Source organism: Cavia porcellus, unplaced genomic scaffold (genome assembly GCF_034190915.1).
Source record: "Cavia porcellus strain 051 isolate PalLab524CR breed Dunkin Hartley unplaced genomic scaffold, mCavPor4.1 scaffold_5, whole genome shotgun sequence".
In the NCBI taxonomy this organism is placed as follows: Eukaryota; Metazoa; Chordata; class Mammalia; order Rodentia; family Caviidae; genus Cavia; species Cavia porcellus.
In genome coordinates this window covers 38,827,768-38,853,283 of record NW_026947488.1, presented here as the reverse complement: position 1 = coordinate 38,853,283, position 25,516 = coordinate 38,827,768, and the positions used below count along the sequence as shown (strand labels likewise).

General features: G+C 37.6%; 1 protein-coding gene across 2 annotated transcripts in view; it reads left to right on the top strand.

The window, feature by feature from the left end:
* The window catches only part of Macrod2 (mono-ADP ribosylhydrolase 2), a 1,970,011-nt gene that overhangs the window by 1,192,175 nt on the left and 752,320 nt on the right, over positions 1–25,516 (top strand). For both annotated transcript variants that reach the window (XM_063248672.1, XM_063248671.1), the window contains exon 6: positions 9,369–9,490. In XM_063248672.1, coding sequence (XP_063104742.1) covers positions 9,369–9,490 — 122 coding nt within the window. The remainder of the gene's footprint in view (positions 1–9,368; positions 9,491–25,516) is intronic.

Here is a 25,516-nt window from a genome sequence, read left to right as displayed (position 1 = left end):
CTTCCTACACGTCCTGCAAGAAACCCTACTCTACCCTCCTTTTCTATATAGCTCAGACTAATTTCCCAGGATAAATAGGGGTGGGGAAGCGCAAGGTGGTGGCTGTAACTTCAAAACAAAAGAGCTGACTTATCGACTGATTGATTTCAGAAATAGATGAACAAAGCAGGTTCCATTTGTCTTGCCATACTTTAGTCTGATGGGGCACAAAAGAGCCTTGTCTCATTTTCCATATTTCCTCAAGGAGTTACATTTGAAATGTTGATTAGATGCACAAATTGCATTTCTGTTTTCTCAACTTTCCTAAGTAAAGTAAGAAAGGGCTTCATTGCACGAATTTTACTTTTCTTTTTTGAATGTGGAGGCGGTCACTTTGAGAAATTAATATCATTTATTTATTTTATGAAAAAATAAAACAAAATTCCATAACAAAATAAGAAAATAACAGTTAATACATTATGTATCCGTATGTTCAAAGTAGTTACTCAGAGTACAGGATATCAACAAAAATGATTCTCTCTTACAAAGAAAAAACAAGCTTAACACACTTTCTTTTCAATGAACTAAGAGATACTAGAGACATAGGGAAACTATAACTCCCAAACTGTTAGATGTCAAATGTGCCACAATCGTGGCCTCACAACACCGGAAAAGAAGTAGCACACCAAAGGAGAAAATTAAGAGGATTTTATTGGAAATTAGAAGAATAGCTCCTGGATTTCTAGAATGGTTCCAAGTGAGTGACAGCATGTCTTCTCAATCAGAGCTAATTATAGACAGCAGAACACTTGGATTGCCCAGTTGTCTAGTGGCCACCTATCACAGGTGGCTCTGTGGATTTTAAAATGACCAGTTGGAACTCAGGAGTTCTTCAACATAAATGATTTAAAGCAAACTGGAATTTCAGAGCAAACAAATAACTGGTTAATTTGCATTCTAATTTCCTTTAAACTCAGGACTTAGTAAGGGAGTGACTACACCCTCCCTTACAGTGTGGGCTGCATTCCACTGAGGAATTCATTTTCTGTCCAGTGTTCCAGTGCACTGTCTATTGTAAGTTTTATCAATCTGAGTGATCACTCAACTCTGTGTCAGGCCCTTCCTTTAGCTAGCTGTCTGACTCACAAACTAATTATATGAACTATGTTTTTACACTAGCAGCATAAATGAAACAGTATTTTTGAAACAATGAAATAAATAATTTGGGGAACTATCTGGAATTCTCTGTTTCCTTTTTACCTGTCTTCCCTTCTGATCCTGTTGCTTCATGTTTATGGCTCACAGAGATTTGCAAGACTGACTATATGACAATCATACCTTACGGTTCCTTCACACACAAGTTCCTGCCAGTTTACAAGGCAAAAGAAGCAACCTAACTAGTGCTGAGCCAGGCATTTCCATGTAACAGCTACAATTATACCATGGTCTCCAAAATTTTTAGATTGTGTTTAAATCTAAATAAATATATTAATCTCTTATTGGTTATAGCGATGATATAGGAACTCTAGATGATATAAGGGAAATATTGTAACTCTCAACACGCTAGAAGTCTGATACACCGAGTTCATGTATCAGACATCAAAGAATGAATTCTGAGGGACAACAGAGGGGTTAAGAGTAGGAAATATTTATTGAGAGACAGATAGTTTCTGTCTAAGAGAGATAAAAAGGGACTCAGAAAATGGTTTGCCCATGAGCCCACTTCTTGAAGTTTTATAGAGCAGAATCATGAGGTGAGTACGGGACAAAACTATGATATAAAGTGGGACAAAACTATGACCAACCAAAAGATTACAACATGATCTCTTAGGTGATATTGAGCCAATGGGGAAGCAGGTCACATAGCAAGTTTACATGGAAAGACAAACGTTTCCTGGAAGGAATGGGCCAGGGTCCTGGTGCCCCACCCAGGTAACCGATGCCTTTTTAGAATTTGGATCATTGTTGTTTATCCCTGGTGAAGTAGTTGTAGTCCTGTTATCTTTGTTTTGAGGCCTGGCCTTCAGTGAACATGCCTCCCACCACAGTTATAATGTGTTTTCTTCTCCTGCACTGACTCCCTCGAGGGTCTAGCCCTGTCTGCCTATAATATTTCTGCCTAACTTAGCTGCCTGTAATAATATTCCAATCTTTGTCTAGCTCTGATGTTTATTAAATCAACAGTTGACTTATTAAGATAATAGGTCTGAGAACTTCATATTGGTAATAGATTTAATCATACCAGTCTTTTTCAATGGTTTCATATTTATCTTCAAACAGACTGATAAACATGCTAATCAAAAAAGCCTCGACTGTAGAGGAAATCTTACATTATGGCTATTTAAAAATACTGTATATCCACAAATGCTTCCTCCCATCAAGAGGTGGGGTTTATGTCCCTCTACATAACCAGTGAGTTGGTGTGTGTGTGTGTGTGTGTGTGTGTGTGTGACAGTTCCAACTAATAGAGTATAATGGTTGTGATGCTGTGTGACTCCCAAGGCTGAGTTATAAAAAGCAACATTACCGGTACACTTGCTTTTGGAACCCTGAGCTGTCATTTGAATAAAGCTGCTCTGAGGCTGAACTGCTGAGAACAAAACCAAAGTAGCTCACACAGCCTTGCTGAGACTACCAAGAGAAAGATGCCCTCCCAGCCCTTAACTGCTGCAGTTTCTACATCAGTGCCTAACACTCCTGAGGGCAAACCCAGGAGAGCCCCTGAGCCAAATCCTATCTTGCCCTTTCAAAATTTCTTTTCTATTTTTTCTTTCTCTCTTTATTTTCTTTCTTTAGTTATTTGATTTTTTGAGACAAGGTCTCATCGTGTAATTTAAGATGGTCTTGAACTCACTGTGTATCCCAGGCTGGCCTTGAGTTCACAGCAAACCTCCTGCCTCAGATTCCCAAATGCTGGGATTACAGATGTGTGCCACCATGCCCAGCTATTTCACAATTTCTGACCCACAAAAACAACAAGAAAAAACAAAATGGTGGTGGTATGTCAAGCAACTAAGTTTTAGAGTAATTTTTGCTCAGCCATGCCCTCCCAGAATCTGAATTTTTATAAACACTAGTAATACAGTTAGAAACAGTAGCACTCAGGAGGCTGAGGCAGGAGGGTCACTCTGAGTTTGGGACAAGCAGGGACTACCTAGTGAATTCAAAGTCAGTCTGAATTACATAGTGTGAGCCTGTTCCTCCACTCCCGAAAAAAAGAAAAGAAAAAGGAGTTGAATGAGCCCATGCCCTCCTTCTGCCACACCACCTTAATAATTTCCCCAACCCCTAAAATGGAAGTTGTCAGCCACTCTCTTTCTCCCCATTCAGTCATAAACATAAGCCTGAATTAGGAGGTCTCAGTTCTTCAGGAGGCAGATCATCGAAACCAGTGAGAGAGGTCATTGGAGGCGTGTAGGTTCTTGATATCTGACCCTTTCAATGTTGCAAGCCTGAGTTGGAGCCCTCCACTGCCCTTGACCCCTCTGCCTGTTCCTGCTGCTACTGTTCCATGATCGTCAATGAATGTAGCTTTCCATATTACAGAGTGTGTGCACTTGGCAATTCTTTACTTGTTGCACATTGGAACCTCGAGCATTTTTGGTGTATTTTACTATAATACTAGGGTAAAGTATGGCATTCACAGAAAGTGTATTACAATTTATATACACAAATGTACACCATTTCCTTCAGTAAGTAGTTGTGCTGGTTACTTATTTTCATTGCTGAGACAAAATACCTGAGATCCAAAATTAAAGAAAAAAAGATTTATTTAGCTTAGAGTTGGTGGAGGTTTCAGTCCATATAATCAGCTGACTCCAAGGCAGGGTGGCATGGCAGAGGGGCAGCAGTTCTTGGGAAGACAGCAAAAGCAACAAGAGCAAAAAGGGAGAAGAGAGAGAACAAGCCACTTCCTCTCCCTTATATTGTATGCAGGCTATCTGCCCCAGGGGGAATGTAATGCTCACACCCATAATCTCATCACTAGACTATGAATCAGTCACAAACTCTAGAAGCAGGGAGATATCTAGATAGAAAACATAACAGTAGTCACCTTGGGAGAGGTTTATTTATAATTATATTGTCATTGTCCTACTATGTCTTCCCACTTTAGTCTATGGCTTTTGGTGTATTATTTTGCTTCAGTGGTCTATGAATGAGAAGAGTAGATTAAATTATTTATGCCATACTTTTTTGTGTGTGTGATAACAGGGATCAAACTCACGACCTTGCACTTGCCAAGCAGGTGCTTATGCCGCTAAGCTAAGTCCCCAGCATTATACTTTTCATTATTAAAAATTCTTGACAATTATTCAAATTCTTTGACTGCTGAAATACTTTTGAAGTATATACTTTTTGGCAGATATGATCCAGTTTGCACATTAAAGCTACAGTAACATGTTAAAGACAGTTTCTGAATCACTGTCCCATCACTGGACATAATTACGATACCCACAATTTACAGAGAAGTGTGATACAGTATTTTGACATATAGTTTCAGTTCACGGTCACTAGTTCCAAAGCAAACACAGGATGGCAGAAGATAGTATGTTCAACCCATTAGAGTCAAAATGCAGAGAGAGAAGGTAGGAGCTGGGGACAAAAATACACTCTTCTGGGTCTCACCCTAGCCCAGCCCAGGCTGTACCACCCAGGCTGGCACTCACCTCCACCTAAGCCCCACCTCCTAGCAGCACATTCAGGTACAGGGACTGCTGATGAGTGCCCTGCTCCCTGATTTCCTTCTGTAGCACTGAATGCACAGGGTCCCCTGAGCTCTCTTTTCACATGAAATGTTTATACTTCTGTACATTTGGGCCTGAGATGGCTGGGGTCTGGCTAATTCTTCAGATGCCTAAACCTATTTTTCTATTGTCCAGATGCAAAGTACTTGGCTTCCTTTTATTTTGTAAAATGTGTTTGTTTTTTAGGATAGGGTCTCCCTATGTAGTTCAGACTGGCCTCAAACTCACTTTGATCCTCCTACCTCAACTAACCCAAGTACTGGGAGTCCAGGCTTGCCCCCAAACACCCAGATGCTTGGATTCTTTTCAGTGTTAATCTTTGAGGCATCCATGCTCTCCTTTTTCCTAACTTTGTGGCTACTTCCTGTCTAGTGTAACTCTGGACTTTTCAAACATCGACCTCTACCATCTGCTCTTGATTCTTACTATAGAGCTGACTAAAGGCAGCAGCAGTACCCATTTCACAGCCTGAACTTTGGTCTGCTTTGAAATTTCCCCTACTAGATTAACTAATCAGCTACCTTTAATCTCAGTCACCACAAAGTCTCAAGACATGAACAAAAGGTAGAAAAATGTTATGCCAGGGAAGTAATACATGAGTCCAACTGTCAGTGGAATCCTTGTTCCTAACTGCAACCTGAGCCTGATGTTTACTGTCTGTATTTCTATCAAGATTCTGAACTGTGACCAGAATCACCCATCAAGTGGGGCCTGTAGCACTCTAGGGCTTGTCTAACCAGCACATCCAAGCCTTTCCAAACTCCTCTCACAAGCCAACTCCACATGGCCACAACAGTGCCTCTATTCTCTGGCACCAAAATTCGGTCTTAGTCAGTTTCCTTTCAATGGACACAATTTCTGACCCCTACAGTTTCAATGAGAGGCTTTGGCTCCTGATTTTAGTTCATGGCTGCCTGGTTCCATGGCACAGAGTGGATGGCAGAGGAAAAGGAGCTCAACCACGGCAGCCAGGAAGTAGAGAGAGAAGGGAGGACCTAGGAAGGCCTGTGCCCTTCCAGATTACACTCGCAGGGTCCCACTTGTAGCCAGGACTCACCTCCTGACTGCATATTCTGTTACTGAGCTCATTAGTGAATGAATCCACCATAGTGTCCCCATGATGACCTTAGTGTCCCCATGATCCAGTCACCTTCCACACAAATGAGAATTCTGTGTGGTGAGGACATTTAGATCTAAACCATACCAGATAGACACCAGCCAAATATGAGAATATGTATCTTTACATACCTCTTTCCACTATAAAGATCTTATTCTGTTTAACAGAATGTAAGTTAATACAAAGCATCATTGAAATCACAATAACTGTCTGTCCTAATGTGCACAACTGATGGATTTTGAAACTAGTACTGTGGAAGATTAGTACATGATATTTTAGATATTAAAAAGAATCCTTAGCAGTCAAAAACTTTTGAGCCACTTGCTCTCATACTCCATCAACTGTCTCCACTCTAAGATTAAATATTAGTCACTGCATACAGACAGAAGTAATGACAAGATCATCTGAGCTTCTGATTTGTTTTACACATAAGGATACCAAGTCAGGGGCCTGCTAAGCAATGGCTTTTCCTGGATCCCTAATGACTCAGAGCTGGAAGTGGAAAGAGAAGCCAGGCCTCTTGACTGAATTTTATAGCAGAAAATGAAGAAGTCAGTGTGGAGCAGTTACTCACAAGTATTACAAACAATTAAAATAATGAAAGAAATTTCCTTTCAAGCCTTATATTGATTCATCTCTAGCTTTGTGGATCTTAGAGGTCATTGTGTTGATCGATAATAACACTTGATCTCAGATGCTGTAAGTTTAATATACAGCATGAAATACAAAGATCAATATTTTGATGTTGAAGAGGCTCATTTATTGGCTGTTTGTCCTCAGACTTTTACATAGAATGGAGAACTGAAGAAATACAAGGAAAGTTGTTTTCATAAACTCTGTTTCAATTATGTAGACAACGACGGCTAAGGGAAAGAAAAGGCCAAAGAGTTTGTTGTTTCACCACAGGTCTCTTTCCAAAGCCCTCCTTCCCATTAATGCCTCCAAGCCTTCCCTTTCCTTGAATCAAGTAGACACATCGTTTAGGACGCCATGTGAGAGGCACTTATACTTAATCTTCTCCCTTCCACAAAATGGGGATGGAGGTTCATACCATTTTTTTTTACAATATTGAGTGTTTAATATACAGAGGTGATAGGGAAGGAAGAAAAAAAGCCCTATAGACTTCAACTTCAGCTGTGACAATGAGACTGGCCCAGGAACAAGACTGTCCTAAAGTTAGTTTGTGGAAACTTGGTCTTATGAGGTACTCTGAAAAGCACAGATTTCAATAGTCAAATGTGTTTGGGAAACAGAGCATTCTATATGCCTCTCCTGCAGATTCACAACTCATTAGGGTCTAATAAAAGCCCAGAAAAGTCCCACACTATTGTAAGCGGTTTGACTCAATTTCGTGCAGTGATTCCCAAATGCAGTTGACTTTTACACTCATAACTTTCGGCTGGGAATTTAGCTCGGTGCCATAAGCACCTGCCTGGCAAGCATGGGGTCATGAGTTTAATCCCGGTACCAAATAAATAAATAATCTGATCACTTCCTGCACCAACTCTGGGAAATACTGCCTTAGAGAATTCTGTATTGTTTCCCTCCAGTTTTTCTCTCATTACATTCAATGGAGAATTCAGAATAAAAATAGCAGGATACAAACACCAAGGGTAAAATGAAAGAAATCTAAGCACAAATTTAAGCACAATTTCTCTTTTTTCTCTATTCTGGCATATATTTAAGAAATAGAAACTAACATAGCACATTCATATGATAATCATTACAAGGGGTACAAGGCTTGTATTTCTTGAATATATGCAACTTTTGTTACTTTTATTACAAAAAATGATATCACCTTTTGCTATGTTTTGTAAAGTACAATTTAATTTCCTCTCATCATCCTCCTACCGTGTAGCAGTTTGTGATTATGATGGGAATCAGACTTCTCTGTGGAATAGCATCTTTGTTAATTCAGTAGTACAGTTTGTCTGTCTGCTTTGATCACATGACATCATATTCATCATTGTCTGGCAAGAATTTAAATATTGCTTCATAAGTTATTTTTGAAACCAATATTTAAGAGTTTTTCTCGGGTACCAAATAGTAGTCTCGACATTTTGCATTGCTTTTCAGATTTTATGTGTGGTTTTAAACTCTGTCATAGTCTTATTGTTGTCATGTATTCTTATTCTTACCCTGGTTAAAATTAAATGGTACTGATCAGAATCAAATGATTTCATCTCACTATAATATTACAGCAGGATAGCCTGAAAAATTTTTGACGGTCTTATCTCTACCACCTCAGAATGTGGGCTCATTTGGAAATAGTTGTTTGTTTTGAGGTACTGGGGATTAAACCCAAGGCCCTTGCATACTGTAAGCAAGTGCTGTACCACTGCATCCCTCTTTCTGCCTTTTAAAAACAGGTTCTCTGTAAGTTGCCCAGGCTGATCTCAAATTTGTAGTCCTTCTGCTTCAGCCTCCTCAGTAGCTGGGATTACAGGCCTGGGGCACCATTCTTGTGTTCCAAAATTTTGTTTTGAATCAAAGTTGATTAGCTGTTGTGATTTACAGCAATGAAATGATCATAACACAAAAACTAGAAAGCAAGTGTCACAAGGCATTTTAAGTAATTTGGAGTAAAATTTCATTTCTTGTGCCTACTATATATTGGGCTTGGGGTTCAATTCCCGAAACCCTACTAATAAATTTTTATGTATGTGTAGAGATTTAAAAATTAGCAAAATAGTTGAATTTTTTATGGAAAAGAAAAAAAATGGCTTTTTAAATATAGTGTTTGAAAAATATAGATTACTTTTTCAACATTTTGCTACATTAAAATATGATGAACAGCATTAAAATACATATGTTCTACTATCCATAACTTACCTCATGTATGTGAGGACTGATAGATTGCAATTTAAAATTGGTAGGGATGTTTTGAAATGATTCTGTTTAGGATTATTATGATCATTATGAATTCTCTTGACAGTTTTCAGAAACTTGTTCTTGGTCATGCACAGTGCCTGAACCTGTGTTATTTGCAGGGAAGTTATGGCTTGCATTGGCTATTCCTTTCCATGTCAGCTCAGATGCTCATTTTGCAGGCAATTATTTCTCAGTTTATTTCCCATCAAGGACCTGTCTTTTCCAGGATGCCAGTGATGTACATTTTATGCTAGGATCTGTCTCATTTGGCTCTGACCAGTAACGATGCAATGATTCACTGGGTGGGACACCTCACAATTGTCACCTTCCTGGGAAATTGCCTGCTTTGGAAGGTTGGGCTCTCTAACATTGTTTACCAAAGATGCGTTTGCATCATCAGTATTTCTTAGCTTGTCTTTCAGAGGCTCCAACCTAAGTACCTAAAATAAATAAAGTACCAATTACATGAAAAGGGAAAATGCAGGGCTGGGGGTTTAGCTCAGCAGCATAAGTACCTGCCTTGCAAGCAGGTGGTCGTGAGTTCGATCCCCGGTACTGATGAAAAGGAAAAAGACAAAAAAAAAAAAAAAAAAAAAAAAAAAGAAAAGGGAAAATGCCATGCTTACCTTATTTTTCATTCTTTTTTGCATTTATAGATGTCATCCATACTGTAGGACCAATAGCCAGAGGCCATATTAATGGTTCCCACAAGGAGGACCTTGCAAATTGCTATAAATCATCTCTGAAGCTGGTGAAAGAAAATAACCTCCGATCAGTTGTAAGTACTTTTATATTTTGTGTTTCTTATTATTTTCATCCTTTGTGATTTGGATGTCAACCTTGTCTAAAAGGAGGTAAGAAACCATTTCTACAAATCTGGGAAAGAACTGTAAGGATCTTGCTATGTTAGGTATCCTATTCAGTTATCATGATTCTGATATTTGGTTATCATGATTCTGATATTTGGTGTGCCCTAAATATTTGCTACACTTTGTGAATTTTTTTGGATTTGAAACTTTAGAAATCCAAAACTGGAGCAATCTCATCTACTTTCTCCTCTCTGTTTTAAAATTTACTTTGTTTTGAACAAAAAGGTGATGGTAGTGGCTAACAGAGTTAAAGAAGGAAACTAATAGTTATTGAGTTCTAATATTGTTCGTGTATTAGATATTGTATGTTTATATGGGTTTCTGAACTCAGTTTAATCTTTTTCTACATGGATGTGTGTACATGCACATGTATAAGCAAATGGCTTCAGAAATTGCTCATTTTCAGAAATTTACTCTGTTTTTGCCTAAAGGTATTAACATTTAGATTTGTTTTAATCTTCCTAAGCAAATGTTCTGTAGCTAAGTATGGTACATCCTTTCTAAATTTTATCAGTTTAAATAGAGAGTTCCGAAAATATGGATTTAATCTATATCCTTTACCCTAGGCTGACATGAAAAGCTAGCTGGATTTGGAGGTATTTATCCACCTGCTTTTCTTTTGCAACATGCTCTGACTTTATTAGGTCTCAATTACAGCAGGAAAATAAAATTATACAGTAATACATTGTAAAGACCCAGTGGTAAGCTACGTAATTTGGCTAGAATTTGTTGGCTTTTCATTTCTCCCCTTCCTTCCTTCCATCTTTTTCCATATGATTGTAACTTTACTGAAATTGTGGGGTAGGAAGGTAGTTAAAACAATTGAGATTAGGCAGGCTGACTAGATCAATGCTGTGATTTGCTACAAATGGTGGCTTTATAGTTCTCAAGAAGAAACATCGAGAATCACACACATTAGGTAAACCTGAATGCCTGTTGTGCTTTCAATGTGTGACTGTAAGGATGAAATGCCTGTTTCAATGTAACATTGGTGAGTTTACTTAAAATATAAACACTTCTGGCAAGCCAATTTTATACTCTTAATTTTTCAAAATTATTAACACAGCTGGATATTTTATTTTTATTTTAGTCTTTCCTTTCTTAAACATTTTTGTTTTGAAAAGGAATCAATACTTAAGACCCCATTCTTAGAGGAGAAAGCCAAAGTTCAAAGAGAACGGAACAAAGTAAACTGTGAAACTAGTTGGTTAATGTGTTCTCCATAGGAAAAGAAGGAAAATCGAAACAGGTGTGCACATTCAGGGAATAATTAAAATTTTGTCAATATGGTTTATTGATTTAAAAAGGCAAGGGGCTGAAGCTCTTAGAAAATGGATGTGTATCGAAGTTGCCAGCTTGGAAAATATGGATTTTGAGACATAAAGATAATTTGTTAATAAATTTACTGGCATTTCTATTTTTTTTTCTTTTTTTTTGTCTTTTTTGAGACAGGGTCTCACTATGCAGTTCAGGCCAGGCTTAAGCTCACTTTGTAGCCCAGGTTGGTCTCGAACTTGTAAACAATTCTCCTGCCTCAGCCTCCCAAGTGCTGATATATTTTTAAAGTACAAGAAAAGATAGGAAGAAGTTCATTTGAAACAGTATCAAAACAACATTCATCCTTTTAATTGAGAAAAGAATTATCCCTAACTGTGACTATTTTAAAATACTTCTATGTGGTCTTACGCTGCTTGCTGTCCTTGTATAAGGGCTAAGTTAGTTTTTATTAAATGGTCTCCAGATGAACTGAAACAACACTTTAAACATCACAGATCGGAATTAGGCGTGCTTACTGTGTTTGATGGTACTATCTTTGAAAGATTAATTACATTTTACTTGAATAAAATTAGCAAGTGATGCTGAGCTAAATTTTTTGTAATATTAGTGAATAAAAATGGAGATAGGAAATATCTGAAATGTGAAGTGTGAAGTGAATTGTCCTGCTAAATTAATGACCATGTTCTTGCATGATTAACTGGAGTGCCCATCAAATGTCCAGTCTCTGTCTCTGTGTCTCTGTATCTCTGTCTCTGTTTCTATTTCTGTCTGTCTGTCTGTCTCTCTCTCTCTGAGTCAGGATCTTTTTATGTAGTGCAGGCTGGCCTTGAACTCTCCATGTAGCTCAGGCTGGCATCAAACTCACAGTGATCTTCCTGCCCCAGTCTTCCAAGTGCTGGGTTTATGGGTATTTACCACCAGGCCCAGCAAATGTCTGATCTCTTATTCCTTTCTTCCTTCTTTCCCTGGTTTTTAAAATTAAACTATCTTGGTTCAATTTTGATTATTAAGATAGCAAATCAATTCAATTTGAGCTGATTTATGTCAAAGAAAATGTCTCATAAATCTTTCACCAGAATGACTTAGTGTTTGCTCCGCTAGTTATCACAGTGTAGCCCCAATTTCCAGGTATAGAGAATCAGTAAACTATCATGGTTATCTCAGATCTGTCCAGCTCAGTAGGCTTTTCTGAGGACCAGTTGAAACAATTAATTTTAAAAATTGAAGAAATGTAATCCTCTCTAATTTTTTATAATATTGCTTTTTTTTTTTTTTTAACACAGGGTTTCACTGTGCAGTTCAGGCTGTTCTTTAGTGCATTTTATAGTCCAGACTGGTCTCAAACTTGCAATGATCTTCCTGCCTAAGCCTCCTGAGTGCTAGGATTATAGGTGTGCACCACCACATCCAGTTTACAGTATTACTTTTAATGTAAATTATTTTTACACTTTATCATTTGACGGTTTAGCAAAGAGGTATTATTTTGACTTTCATATATTTCTTATGCCAGACTACTACACATTTATCATGTCATTTCTTAATTTTTAAAATCAGAATAAATTACCATATAGTCTTCAGTTAGTAAAACATATCTACTTATGTATTTAAAAGTATTCTTAACAGTATAAATTAATATCTTCTTAATAATGATTAATAACATAATTGTTATTATTAATTTATTGTTGCATTAACAAAAGAACACAATATAGAATAGTTTTATTTCTCAAAAGATGCACTAAATTAAATTATATCCAGTCATCACTAGCGATAATTATTTTAAATCAATAGTCTAACTTTTAATGTAAAGTTCCTCTGATGTTATAGTTTCACTATGTGTTGTCTGGTAACAAAGTTACAATGATAAATATGGAATGCATAGTTGAGTTGGTACAGCAGATATCTAAAAAAGCAACTTTAAGGCCATGTGGCCATTTCATGACGGGGCTTTGTTACTTAGTGCTTTGGATCACCTAGGGTCTAGGGTAGCTTCAAATAATCCCAAAATGCCAGTGGCTCTTCAGTAGTTCGTCATCTTGCTATTTAATACCTGAAGCTCTCCACCTCCTTAGTGAAAAGAGAATTTGCAAAATCATGTGTGAGCCTTTTACTGCCTCATAAGTAGTGCACATCACTGCTGCTCCATTTCATTGGTCATTACCATTCACAGAGTCCTGGCCACCTGGAAAGGGGACAGGGAAATGTCGGGAGTAAATTAAATATTTGACTAATACGCTTTTTCTGCTTTACTATCACAACAGAGTAGTGTAAGCTACTGATTTTACTTGGATTTTATCAAAGGAAATGACTCTTTACACTTTTTACTCGAGTGAAAACAGTGTGATCACTTATTTATTTAATACATACTCATAAGACATAACATGTACTAATACATTATTAGATATTTTCTACGTTAAGCAGAATATCAGCTCATTGTCTGCATTGTATGATTTGACAGTATTCTGTGGTTCCCTCATTACTTTTAAACATCTTCCCACAGTTGCCTGCAATTTCATAATTAATGACTATTTTCTGATGGTCAGGCATTGTTCTTCCTCTGCAGTTTTCCTTTAAAATGCAAATATTCATGAGACCTGTAGAAAATTAACTGCCTAATACCTTTACATAAAGAAAGTTATCAAATTACTTTCTACTTTGGCAGGAAACATTAGAAAATGATAAAAGTACTGAACACTTCAAATGGTGAGAGGAAGAAAACTGGAAGGGGAGTTGGAAGGGAGGTCAAGAGAAACAGGATCTAGGGCACAGTGAAAATAATTTCAGCTCACCTGCCAGTTTTTCAATAAGGATAGCATTTTTAAACAAAGAAGGAAATGAAATATTCACATATAACCGTCTAGAAATAAGTTTGTGAATTGGGTACTAGATAAGTTGTGTCTAAAATTTGTCACCCATCGAAAAATATTCTTTTTATTAATTTAGGAAGAAATTTCTTATATTTCTCTCCTCTATCCACTCTGGGTGATGGCTTTTTCCATGTGTATCCATATATTTCCTCTAGATGGCAAAAAAAAAAAAAAAAAAAACTAAACTACTCAGTAAATCTAATGGTTCATTTTATACTAGCATTTTGTTTATATGAAATATTATTTATTGAAGTCTTATTAATACTAGGGAAAATTTAAAATTTTACCCACGATTCTCCCTCTCTTCTACCATAATGCGTCTGAAATGAATCAAACAAACAAAAAGCATGTGATTGGTCCTTCTGCTTCTTAAACCTACTCTGTGGCAGTTTCTTATTCTTTTCAACTTAACTCCAGAAACAATTCAGTTATTTCTTTCCAAATTTGAGTTTCTTTTGGGTAAAATTCAAATATATGCAAGTTGTCTTTTGTGAACATTAATGACAACCTTAACGTGATTGATTCTTGTAGAGGTAAAATATAAGGCACAATGGAAAGAATAATTAGACATTAAATGAACTGGACATTGGGACAGGGGGAAAAAAGCTGTGTTAAAAGAAAAATCCATAAGGTTACAGACTTTCAGTAGAACCTTGGGGAAAATAAAGATATACTTAAAACAAAAGCCAAATTAAACCAAAACAAAAAAATTCCAAAACAAAACAGATCTTACCATGGCAATATCCTGATCTGGCATAGTGGTGCACACCTATAATCCCAGCCCTTGGGAGGCTGAGGCAGGAGGATAGTTAGTCATAAGTTTAAGGCCAGCCTGGACTACCCAGTAAATTGAAGGCCAGCCTGAACTACATAGCAAGACCCTGTGTGTGGGGGGGGAAGGGGGGCGGGGTTTGGGAGGGGGGCGAGGGGAATGACAGTATCACAAGGAATAAGATCTGACTACATCTTAACCAAGCTAGTCTTTATATTTTAGATCTAACGTGTCCCCCCAAGCCTCATGCATTTTATCACAGCAGAGCTATGATGACTTAGTGTCAGGAGCAGGGCCGGTGGAGGTGGAGGTGGTTATGGGGGACAGGACCTGTAAAAGTGCATTCTTGTCCTTGCCTCAACCCACTTGCTTCCTGGGTGCTGGTGATATAGGACATAGGACACTGCTAATGTGCCAGGGGAAGTAGGCCACACTTGTCAATTACAAGATCCCAGGGCTGGCCAAGTGATTCCCAGGACCCCTTGGGTGGAACTCACTGTGAGGTCCAGCGAGAGTGGACTACGTATAAAGATGCATGCCGGGAGAAACCCGCCATGAACCCCTCAGGAAGCCCACTCAGAGTGCACTTTAATTCTTGCTTTTATTCTTTCCTCTCTGTCATGCCTCACTAACAAGACGGCAGGAAGCCACAGAAGAACAAAGCCAAGTCCATCTGCGCTGCCCACCCCAAGAAATGTGACCACACTGGCTTCTGCCCCTCCCATTCAGGAAAGCACAACAATAATATCTCCGCCCCCAAATTCCTCAAATTAGCAAAATCCTCCCCTCCCCTTTAAGTGTTTTGTCCTACCCTGGCCTCCTGCTAATTCTGCCCTGAAAATGTGCCTGCTCAAAGCAGAGCGGAGAATCAGCCATGGTTCCTTTTACAGAGCTTTCTCAGGTGGTCTCCACACCATTAATAGTCTTTGTTCAGAACCAAGTTTGCTTTACTGAGCCAGTTCTTCCCTTATGCCTTCATCTTCCCAAGTTCACATCTTGAAGAGTTCATTTCAAATAAACTCTTGGCACCATTTTTAGCTTGTCTCATTCAATTCTTTGAGGCAAATGGGATCTGGAATACTTTTAATTAGTGAGCCATTGGTAAAGGAACCACCCAATAATGCTGGTAGGGGAAAAGCTACCCTCCACTCAGACCTCTTACAGGCCATTTTTGCTTTGAAGCTGCCCATCCATTGAACAAAACAGTGCACCAGAATGAACCTCTTCTTTAAGTTGTGTTTGTGGGGCACTTTGTCCCAGAGATGAAATGTGAGTAAGCACGAGTGAAATCAAGTATCTGAATTATTTTGATTTTTGAAACAATGGTGTGTCCTGAGAAAAAAGCTACACTCACATGCACTAATTCATACACATACACAATAACCATTTGACTATACATTACTTCAAACAAACTAATGGAAATTGTGTATTGTCAACAGAAATAATAGCCAGAAAGATTCTGTAAAGATTTGAGTGTATTTGTAAATAGAATAACATAGCAATGGTGTTTTGAATGCCACTGTAAATTATAAGCATATTAAAGAAAGTTGAGACAAGCAGAAGTCTTCAAAACAAAACGAGGACTGCATAAGATATTTTGAAACAATAATCCTTGCCCACAAAGGTTAATAACAAAGGTGGTGCTAGTGCATGGTTGAACAGACATTTCCTAGGCAGAGATCCTTGCACAAGTAATTTTTGTATCAGGCTGTAGTAACCATGGTTCTGGCAGAATCTCCCATGATAATTACTGTCAGGCAATCATGCATGAAAACATGCTTAACAGCTTTCTGGCTGAAAGAATTTTGCCCTAGAAACACTATTACGGCAGTGGGAGGCAGGACCAAGGGATGTTTACCTTGAGGTCACTTCCCCATTCCCCTATGGCGTGAGGGGGTGGTGGTGGTGGTGGTGGTGTCCCAATCAGATGCTCAAGCATCAGCAATGCTGCTCTAAGTACCATCCCAATCAGAAACTATATGTATGTTTTTTTTTCACTTCCTTTTTGTTAGGGTTGACACAAGTGACTCTATTTTGATTCTGGCATCTTTCACAGTACATTAGGTGGAAATCCTGGTGAAACTTTAAGAGTGAGTGCAGTGCTAAGGGCAAGAAGGAGAAATGCCTTTAGAGCAAGGGCTGATAAGTGAAAATTGATAATACGGTGTCTATTGTCATTTAAGCACTGATGTGAAGGATGATAGATACTATCTTACATATCATCTGGTCTTTTATTCTATTTTTTTTTTTTTTATCAGTACCGGGAATTGAACTCACAACTACATGCTTGCAAGGCAGGCACTTATGCCACTAATCTAAATCCCCAGCCCCAAATAAGCCTGTAAGATCTCTTTTTTTTTTTTTTTTTTTTCTTTTTTGGTGCCAGGGATCAAACCTTTTATTCTATTTGTAAGGACAGAAATATTTAATGAAGAGTTTCATAAATTGTTCTTGAGATTTCCTCACAATAGGATTCTTAAATTCCTTTTAGTCAAATTGTTCTACCTTCAGGTTCATTTTTATTTATTTATTTATTTATTTATTTAGGTACCTGGAATCAAACTCAGGACCTTGTTCTTCCCAGGCAGATGCTGTGCTGCTGAGCTGTATCCCCAGTCCCATCAGGTTCATTTTTAAGAACCAAATCCATGCCATTCTAAAAGGATGTCAATAATTTCTCTTCTCAGCAGAGCACAGATTCATATATACCTGTGATAACAATCCCTTTAGTGATGAACTGTGGTGTGCCCAGTTTGACTTTCTTTAAGTGACATATAATAACAGACATTTTATTAAATGTTAGTAATTTGAATCTATGCCACATTTTATTTAGGATAAAATTATTTTCCCACAAGATATAACTAACATTATATATGTAAATTTAGTGGTTTCACGTGATTATGGGCAGGCTACTTTTTGGGTGTTTAGATAGTGTGCATTACTGGAAGTTCTACAAGTGTCATGATAGATGATTTCTTGATAGATGATTTCTTGAATGGACAAAATGATTGTAAAGTTTTACCAGTTGAAATGATCTGCTCCCAATAGATATCTCTCCAAGGTAAATGCTGTTCACTCCATGAGTCACAGATCATGAGAAGAAATAGCATCTAATGCAATAGACAATAGACCTGCAATTTTGGTGCTACCTGTAGGCATTGCCACCATAAGCAATTTTAGAATTCTGCATTTGTTTCACTGTAGTATAGGTTTTCATTTAAAGGCGTAGTCAAGTGAATCTTATTTTCTAATACAAGTTCCCTTCTGAGAGGTTGCCATGGCAATGAATTCTCAGCCTGAAATTCTTAAATGTTGGTTTTATTTCATTATCTGAATTTCCATTACAGGGCACATCAATCAATGTAATCCCCTCTTCAAGAAGACTTTTGCAACCTTAAAAGGCTGACCCTTTAATTTGATACCTCTGCTTCTCTCCCTAACTTGATGTCACCATTTCCCAGCCAGCTCTTCATCTCAAAGAACTCTTTTTTGCGGAACCATGGGTTTGATCTTCTTTTCTAGTTTCTTTTGACACAGTAGCTGGTCTTGTTGCTTGGCTGGCTCATTTATAAAGGATGATACCCAGTCTCAATGTCTTTCTTCATTGAGTTTTAACAGCTGTGTGACTAATGATACTATTAATAAATAACAAGAATGAAAACATTTGTACATTTGGGCTGCTTTACAGCAGTGCATTCCTATACGTTAGCTCATTTGTTATTCAGACGATCTAGCTGTCTGCCTGTGTTCCTTCAATTTACCAAAAGAGGGGGAAGGGCTAAGTCAAGGCTTTTCCTTGGCTTTTTTTCCTGCACACACCTTTTGTAAGAGCACCTAGGGCTGAGAAGAGTATCAGTGGCAGAGTACTTGCTTTGCACATGCAAGGCCCTGGGTTTGATCCTTAGCACCAAAACAAAATGACAAATAAATTTAAAAAACCTCTTAGTTGAGCATAGAGTACATGCTCTGTGACAATACTCTTGACAGGTTCTTATTTTTGGGGGTGACGTGACCAAGAATAGCCAGGGATTGAGGAGGAAACTTATGACACAGTGGTAAACACATGTATATGCCAGATACATAGGCCTCCACCTCGGAACTGTATTTTCAGGTCTGCATAATTTGTGTCTTCTGGTGACCACACCAGAAAAATGATTTAAGTTAGAGGAAAAAAATCAAGTTTGAAACATGAAATATGGTAATTGGAATAGCTAATATTTCAGTCTCTCGCTCATGCCAGCCAGGCAATGTGCTATACTCATTTAATCCTCAAAATAATCTTTTATTAAAAAGCATAGTTTCCTCCAGTTTACAGATGAGAAATAAGAGCCAGAAGGACCATGATAAATTGCCTAGGAGAAAAGTAGAGGTCAAATTTAAACCAAGGCTGTCTAAATCCTGTCCTGTCCTCTCTTGTCTTATGCCCTTCCAGTGGGACAGTATTACTCTCTAGGGAGCTGCTTGTGAGGATGGGTTGTGAGACATGACAACTAGAGATATCACTAGCATTTTGTAGGCAGGGATGGGATCCTGCAACTTGCGGGCTGGCCAAACACATTGGAAGCTGTCCCTCATCCCACGCAATGTTTTGCCAACAGTCATGTAGTGAAAAATCTATTTATAAATAACAGACATCAAAAAAGTCTTTTTTCCCACTTCAAAATATAGTACCATGAGGTACCATGAAAGCTTAAGGAAGCACATATTTAATTTGCTTAAAACTTCACCAAAGGAAAATAATGTCACTGATATGCAGGCCACCTGTGGCAGCTGAGTCATCCACACATTGCCCCTGAAGTCTACTTTTGCAGGGGTTCTTTTCATGGTGATTCTGCATGTGAAAGAAAATACCTGGCAATAACATTGTGTGTTTAGTGTAGATTTACTTGGGTTTTTAAGTATGGAAAACACAATTTTATTATAATCACTTTCTTTTAATATCTCTTTCATACTTATTTTTAAAACTGATATTTTGCCTTCATTTGAGTTCCCACTGAAAGCACACTCTGAGATGTGTGCAGTACTCTGATTTATGCACAAGAACTTGATTCAGAAGTCCATGGCAGGAAGTACTCACTGAAGAGGAAAAGCGGAAAGGAAAGAAAGGGCAACCAAGAAGGGTGGGAAGTGTTATAAAGCACAGGTGTTACACAGCTGAGGCTCAGTCCTGCTGAGAACTCGGGAGGACCACGCAGAACATACCTAGGAGCTCCATGTCTGAGGGAGAGGAAAGATGGGTTGTTTGCCCTCCAGTTCTTTCAATCTGCTGCTGACTATTCCTGGGTCCTTAACTCCCCAGCATTTATTGTGTGCAACCTTGGCAGCTTGAAAGAAAGCCCTCCTACAGACAGATGTCAAGGGTGTTTGCTGTAGGGTACCATGAGAGACCTTGTACTGGAAAATGAGTCCTGGGCAGATAGGGGTGACCACTATCACCTGTGCTCCAGCTATGTTGGTTTTACATAGTTTTAGATGTAATTTCACCATGACAAGTGGAATTTCCAAAATATTTGTTATAAAAAAGAGGGCTGGGTTAGGTAGAGTTGAGAATCATTGGCTTCAGTTATGTTTTGTTGGTAATAGGTAGATACTATATTCAGTATGCTACACAGATTGCCCAAAGATTTTTATTCTTGAACTCAGACATCCAAATTCTCCACTTCTTTGATTCATGCAAACTGTGATGTGGGTGTCATAAGGATAGTAATTAATGTTACTAGCATTAACCTATAAAATGCATGGAGTTATAAAAGTGAACATAATATTTAGGTGATAGAGAAATACTATCACAATATTGTGTCATCTTGCTTGAATTTTTTGAAGACCTTGTAAAAATAAACTTTGATTTATCCTGAAAATTGCAAGTTAGCCACCCAAGGTCATATATTAAATCTGTCTTTAATTAGAAGACACATAGGAGGGGGTTAACCTTTTGATTCAGAGGTTAACTTTAATTTTACTACAAATATGATTCTTTCTAGTTATATCTTTTCTTTAATTTTGGGGAAATGTATTTTCTACAAAATATTTACTATATAACTATGCTCAAATCTTTTTGTAAAAGCATTTTAAACTTGCTTCATCTAGAATTGAAAAGAATTATTTTAGACACGTGTATTTCTGAAGGTGTGTCAATTAGCAAGGACCAAGACAACTATATTTAATATGAAAATATAAAACATCTCAATTTGGTTGGATTTGTCAATGTACTTATTTTCGCTTCACTTATCAGTCTAGGAACATTCCCAGGAAAACCATTACTGATTTTACCAATGGTATCTTCCAGAGGAAATATTGGCCCAGCACACTGTCAAAGAAAGCATATTACAGTAAAATTTGTATAGAAAGTGAACAGATTTGCAATGCAAGCTTTCATCTTGAGTGCTTTATTTTCTCCTGACTGAAGTAGCAGTTATTAGATCACTGTATCATGAGGAAATAGTCAATTCAAAACCTAGACCACATGGTCCCGCGCCTGCCATTAGGTTTGAACAACTGAGCAATTTTGGCATATATCTAGAGGGTTAATAGTTTAGAGCAAAGGCAATGGCTTTAAATTGTGTGGGGTATTTTTGTGAATGTTCAGATTTATTTTTTGTGGAGAGCAATTTCAATGTATAGAATCTAAACCATTTGTAAACTGTTGAACTTGGAGACCAAAGGAGCAAAAGCAAATAAAACCAATAAAAATTTTAAAATAAAAATAAATCTGTCAGAGGCAACAAAGCTCTCTCCACCTATTTATGTACAACTCAGTGGAGTTGCAAAGAGATCCTTATTTTTTAATGGAAAATATGTCACAATTGGTTTCCAGCCACAAGGTATTTTTGTTTTATTCACACACACAAACACACACACACACACACACACACACACACACACTTCTGAAAACGCTTGCTTGGCTGGTTGTGCCATAGAAGTGTGATGATGTTGTATTTATAAGTAGAGATTAAGTTTGTTTTGGCCCACCTGAGTTGAGTATGTATTTGACTCTCATCATGTTTTCTGATCCTATGTTTGGGAATTTCTTTCGAGTATTCTAGCAGGCAAGCTATCCCATAGGTCACACAATAGGAAAGCTTACAGGCCAAATTAAGAGTCATGGCACACATATTTTATTGAATCAAGGGAAAAGGTGTCAGGGAAATATAGGGCAGGTTAACACAATGACAAATCAATGGAAGGGCTGCCTACCGCCCGTTTGGTGACACTGTGTTCACATCCTGTCTCACCTCTGTGGGGATGGTGTGGTTAGAAGTACCACAGTTTTGATTTCAGTAAGGGAGCAAGGCAAGTGGCGAGCACCTGGGCAACAACACACAACTGCTCCATCAGAAAAACATGGGGAAAATGCACCTGGTGACACCTCATCAAGTGGTGGGTTTTACCTGTTTTTCTATGTCAGAGCAAATGAGACTGTACTGGGTACCATCAGTGGGAGGTGACACTCCTGCAGTGTCATGATTGAAATTTATAAGCTGGTCTTACTATCACTTTCCATTTAGAGATAAAGTAATATTCTTGTTTATTCCATTCATTTTATCATACAGCACATCTTTGAGTTCATTAGCTTAGTACTGTATTGCACACGTTCTTGAACCATATATAGACCTCAAAACCCACATACTTAGTTTTTATCTATAGTTAAACATATCTCATGTGTAAGCATAAGGTCGTGAGTTCAATCCCTGGGATGTTCATTGTATTACTTGAGAATATTCAAGTCCTCCTTAGGAGAAAAGAAAAACAAATGAGGTCATATTTGTTTTTCTTTTCTCGTAAGGAGGACTTGAATATTCTCAAATAATGCAATGAACATATGTTCCTCTTCCTGTTGAAAGCACTTGGGAGCTTACATTCTGCTCATTGTATTTTTTATTTTTTTTTATTAATAGTAGATGGTTTTACAACATTTCTGGGTGTTGTGACTCGTTATATATCTAGGAAAATATCTCATCATCGTTCTATGTTTCTACCTTATTTTTTTGAATTCTAAATCTTGAAAAAGATAATGAGCTGGGTATAGATACTGCACATGGCAGTCCTGTCAAGTGATAATAGCATACTCCTTGGTTAGCATACACCCATAAAGATAGTATGTGACTAGTTCTGCAAAGAAAGCACAGTAGCTACATCTGAAGATCAGGTTTTACTGGAGAATCTGATGAATCCCCAGTCCAGAGTAACAAATGATGCTAACTGCTTAATAAGACTTGAAAACAACGAAAATCCAAAAATACTAAAGCATATTTTTATGTGTGAATATATATATATATATATATATATATATATATATATATGATATTGCCTTCAGTAAAAAGAAACAGAATACATGATAAACTCTTTAAATGTTTTGTGATGTTTGGCTGTCCTCGGATGGGTGAGGCCACATGTGAACGTGTGGTCAGGAGTGGGAGTAGGAATAGGTAGGTGATGTGTCCCGTAGCTTAACCTAGTACCCTTTCTACAAGTTCATGCTCTGGAAGGAAGCTGGGGTATAGTTCTTGTTCCATCAATGAACTATAATTTTATTTTTAAAGACGTATTAATTGTAAACAGGAAGATATTAACTCCATAGTGCAATAAACCAGCTGAAAATATCTTATTCAAGTGATCAAGTTATAGCTCACCAGTGAGACAAACAGATCAACATTATAGACCTCTTGTGGTGACACATGTCTGTAATCCTAGTACTTGGGAGGCTGAGGTCGGAGGATAACAGTGAGTTAAGAACAGGCTGGGCTATATAGCGAGTCCAAGGCCAGCCTGAACTACACAATGACACCTTGTCTCAAAAACCATCAAAACAATCAAAGGAGGAAAAAAATAACAACAACAACAAGAAGAATCCCTCAGTCTAAGGGATAAAGAACAGCACTACATCACTGCTGTATTCTTATAAAAACTTGCACACTTTCATCCAATCACTAAAAACCTTCAGATAAGCACTGCAGGAGGTACAGTAGGCAAAATAAAATAATCAGTATTCCTCAAAATTGTCAAATATGAAAGGGTGTAGTTTGTTTTAATCTGTTGATGTGTTGTGTTATACTAGTTGCTTTACAAATGTTACACCAGCCTTGCATTCCTGTGATAAATGCAATTTGATTTTCATGCGTAATTCTTTTTTAATTGTTGTTGGACTCATTCTGCCTCAAACTTCCTGAGGTTTTTTGTAGGTATGTTCATATGAGGTATTAGGCTATAGTTTTCTTTTATTGTAATGTCTGTTTGATTTTAGGTATTAGAAAGAGTTGAGCAAGTATTACCTCCTATTTTTATGTGAGTGTCTGCGAAATATGGGTATTATTTAAATATTTAGAAATAGTTTTAAGATATTGCATGAAAACACTAACTCATTTTCCACATCTGAAAAATAAATACTACTATGTAAGTAAAAAATCCAAAAATTATAATCTCACAGAACACTCATTTCATTTTTATTTATTTTTTTTTACTTTTGATGTCAGATGGAACTCACACTTTTGTGCATGCCAGGCAGGCACTTATGCCTCTGAGCTAAATCCCCAGCCTGTCATTTTATTTTTAGGTTAAACATATTTGCTTATGAGTTTTATTTTTCCACAGTTGCTGTGGCAAAAGTTGCAGATTATGTTCTCCACGAAATTCTCTGAAATGGGGCTTCCCATGAAGGAGGTTAGAAGGAAGTACTTTTGCCATCAGTATCTATAAAAGGGGGAAAGAAGGCAGAACTAAGAGGGTCAGGCTGTCTGAATGGCACCTCTGCTGACTCCACGGTGGACTCCAAAGCTTAGCGGATCCTTCCAGAGTTGCCCAGTGGGTGTGAGGAGACGGTTTGTATGACTCCATACCCATCACTGTACCCAGGAAAGGGTGTGATCTCGCAGTCCGCTGCTTTCCTTCCCTAGCGTAATTTCAAGAGAAGGGTGACATTCTAGGGCGACTAGAGACAAGAGTCCTAATAGCTGGTGCAATGCATCCTTCACTCCTGCAGAGCCTCAGCAGTGTCCATTACACCAATCACCAGCACAAATTGGGATCCTGTACTGAGCCTTGTCCTGCTCCAAAGCTCAATTTATTCAACAGTTGTGTATTCTCTGTTGGACAGGATTTATAAAAATTTAATGGCTACATGAAAATAAGAGTTGAGGCAAAAGACTCTTGGTTCTCTTAGGAAAGCAAAGGAAAAATGTTAATAGCTGAGGAGTCTGTTTACTTTTCAGACCTAAGCCACTTTGATCAATGTGCAAATGATATAGCTACAGAAAAGAGTCTTCATTTGTTCTTAGAACTCACTGCCCTTTATATCACAGGTGCTTGTACTCCCTTGATTCTCTATCCTTCTTAGTTGTCTCACTCATTTGCAAGAATAAAATATTTACTCAAATTCACATTGATATACATATATTTTAAAATATATATTATAAATAATAGACCATTGCAATAATTTGTAAGAGCCCATTATTAAAATTTTAATAATTTTATGAGTTGGCTTTAAAACATAGCATTCATTAAACATTAAATTATCTAAAAATGTACTGTGATAAATCATATTAAAGACAATGGTAGTAGATATTTAACACATATTTTTTGTGAATTGTTTTATTACATTTTGCTATAATCTTTGCTCTTGGATTTGTGTCTATTGTATTGAGTAGTGGAAAGACTACATGAGACTGGACTTCTATGTTTTGCTTCCCAATTACAAGTTCAGGGACATTGCAGTGGTATGAAATCTGCCATCCTGAGAATATTTATAGCTTAAGTAAGTCAGGGCTTTAGCCAGACTTGGTGGTACACTTGGGAGGCTGAGGCAGGAGGATTGCTGTGAGTTCGAGGCCAACCTGGACTACATAGTGAATTCAAGGCCAATTTGAATTGGAGAGAAACTTTGTCTTAAGAAGTCTAAAAAAAGGCAAAAGAAAAGAAATCAGAGCTTGTATTATTGTTGTATTGATCATCTAGATTTAAGAAAGTTATGAAGTGTTAATAAGGTGTATTCAACTTAAAATTGTGTCCTTTTGGTAGGTGAAACATTG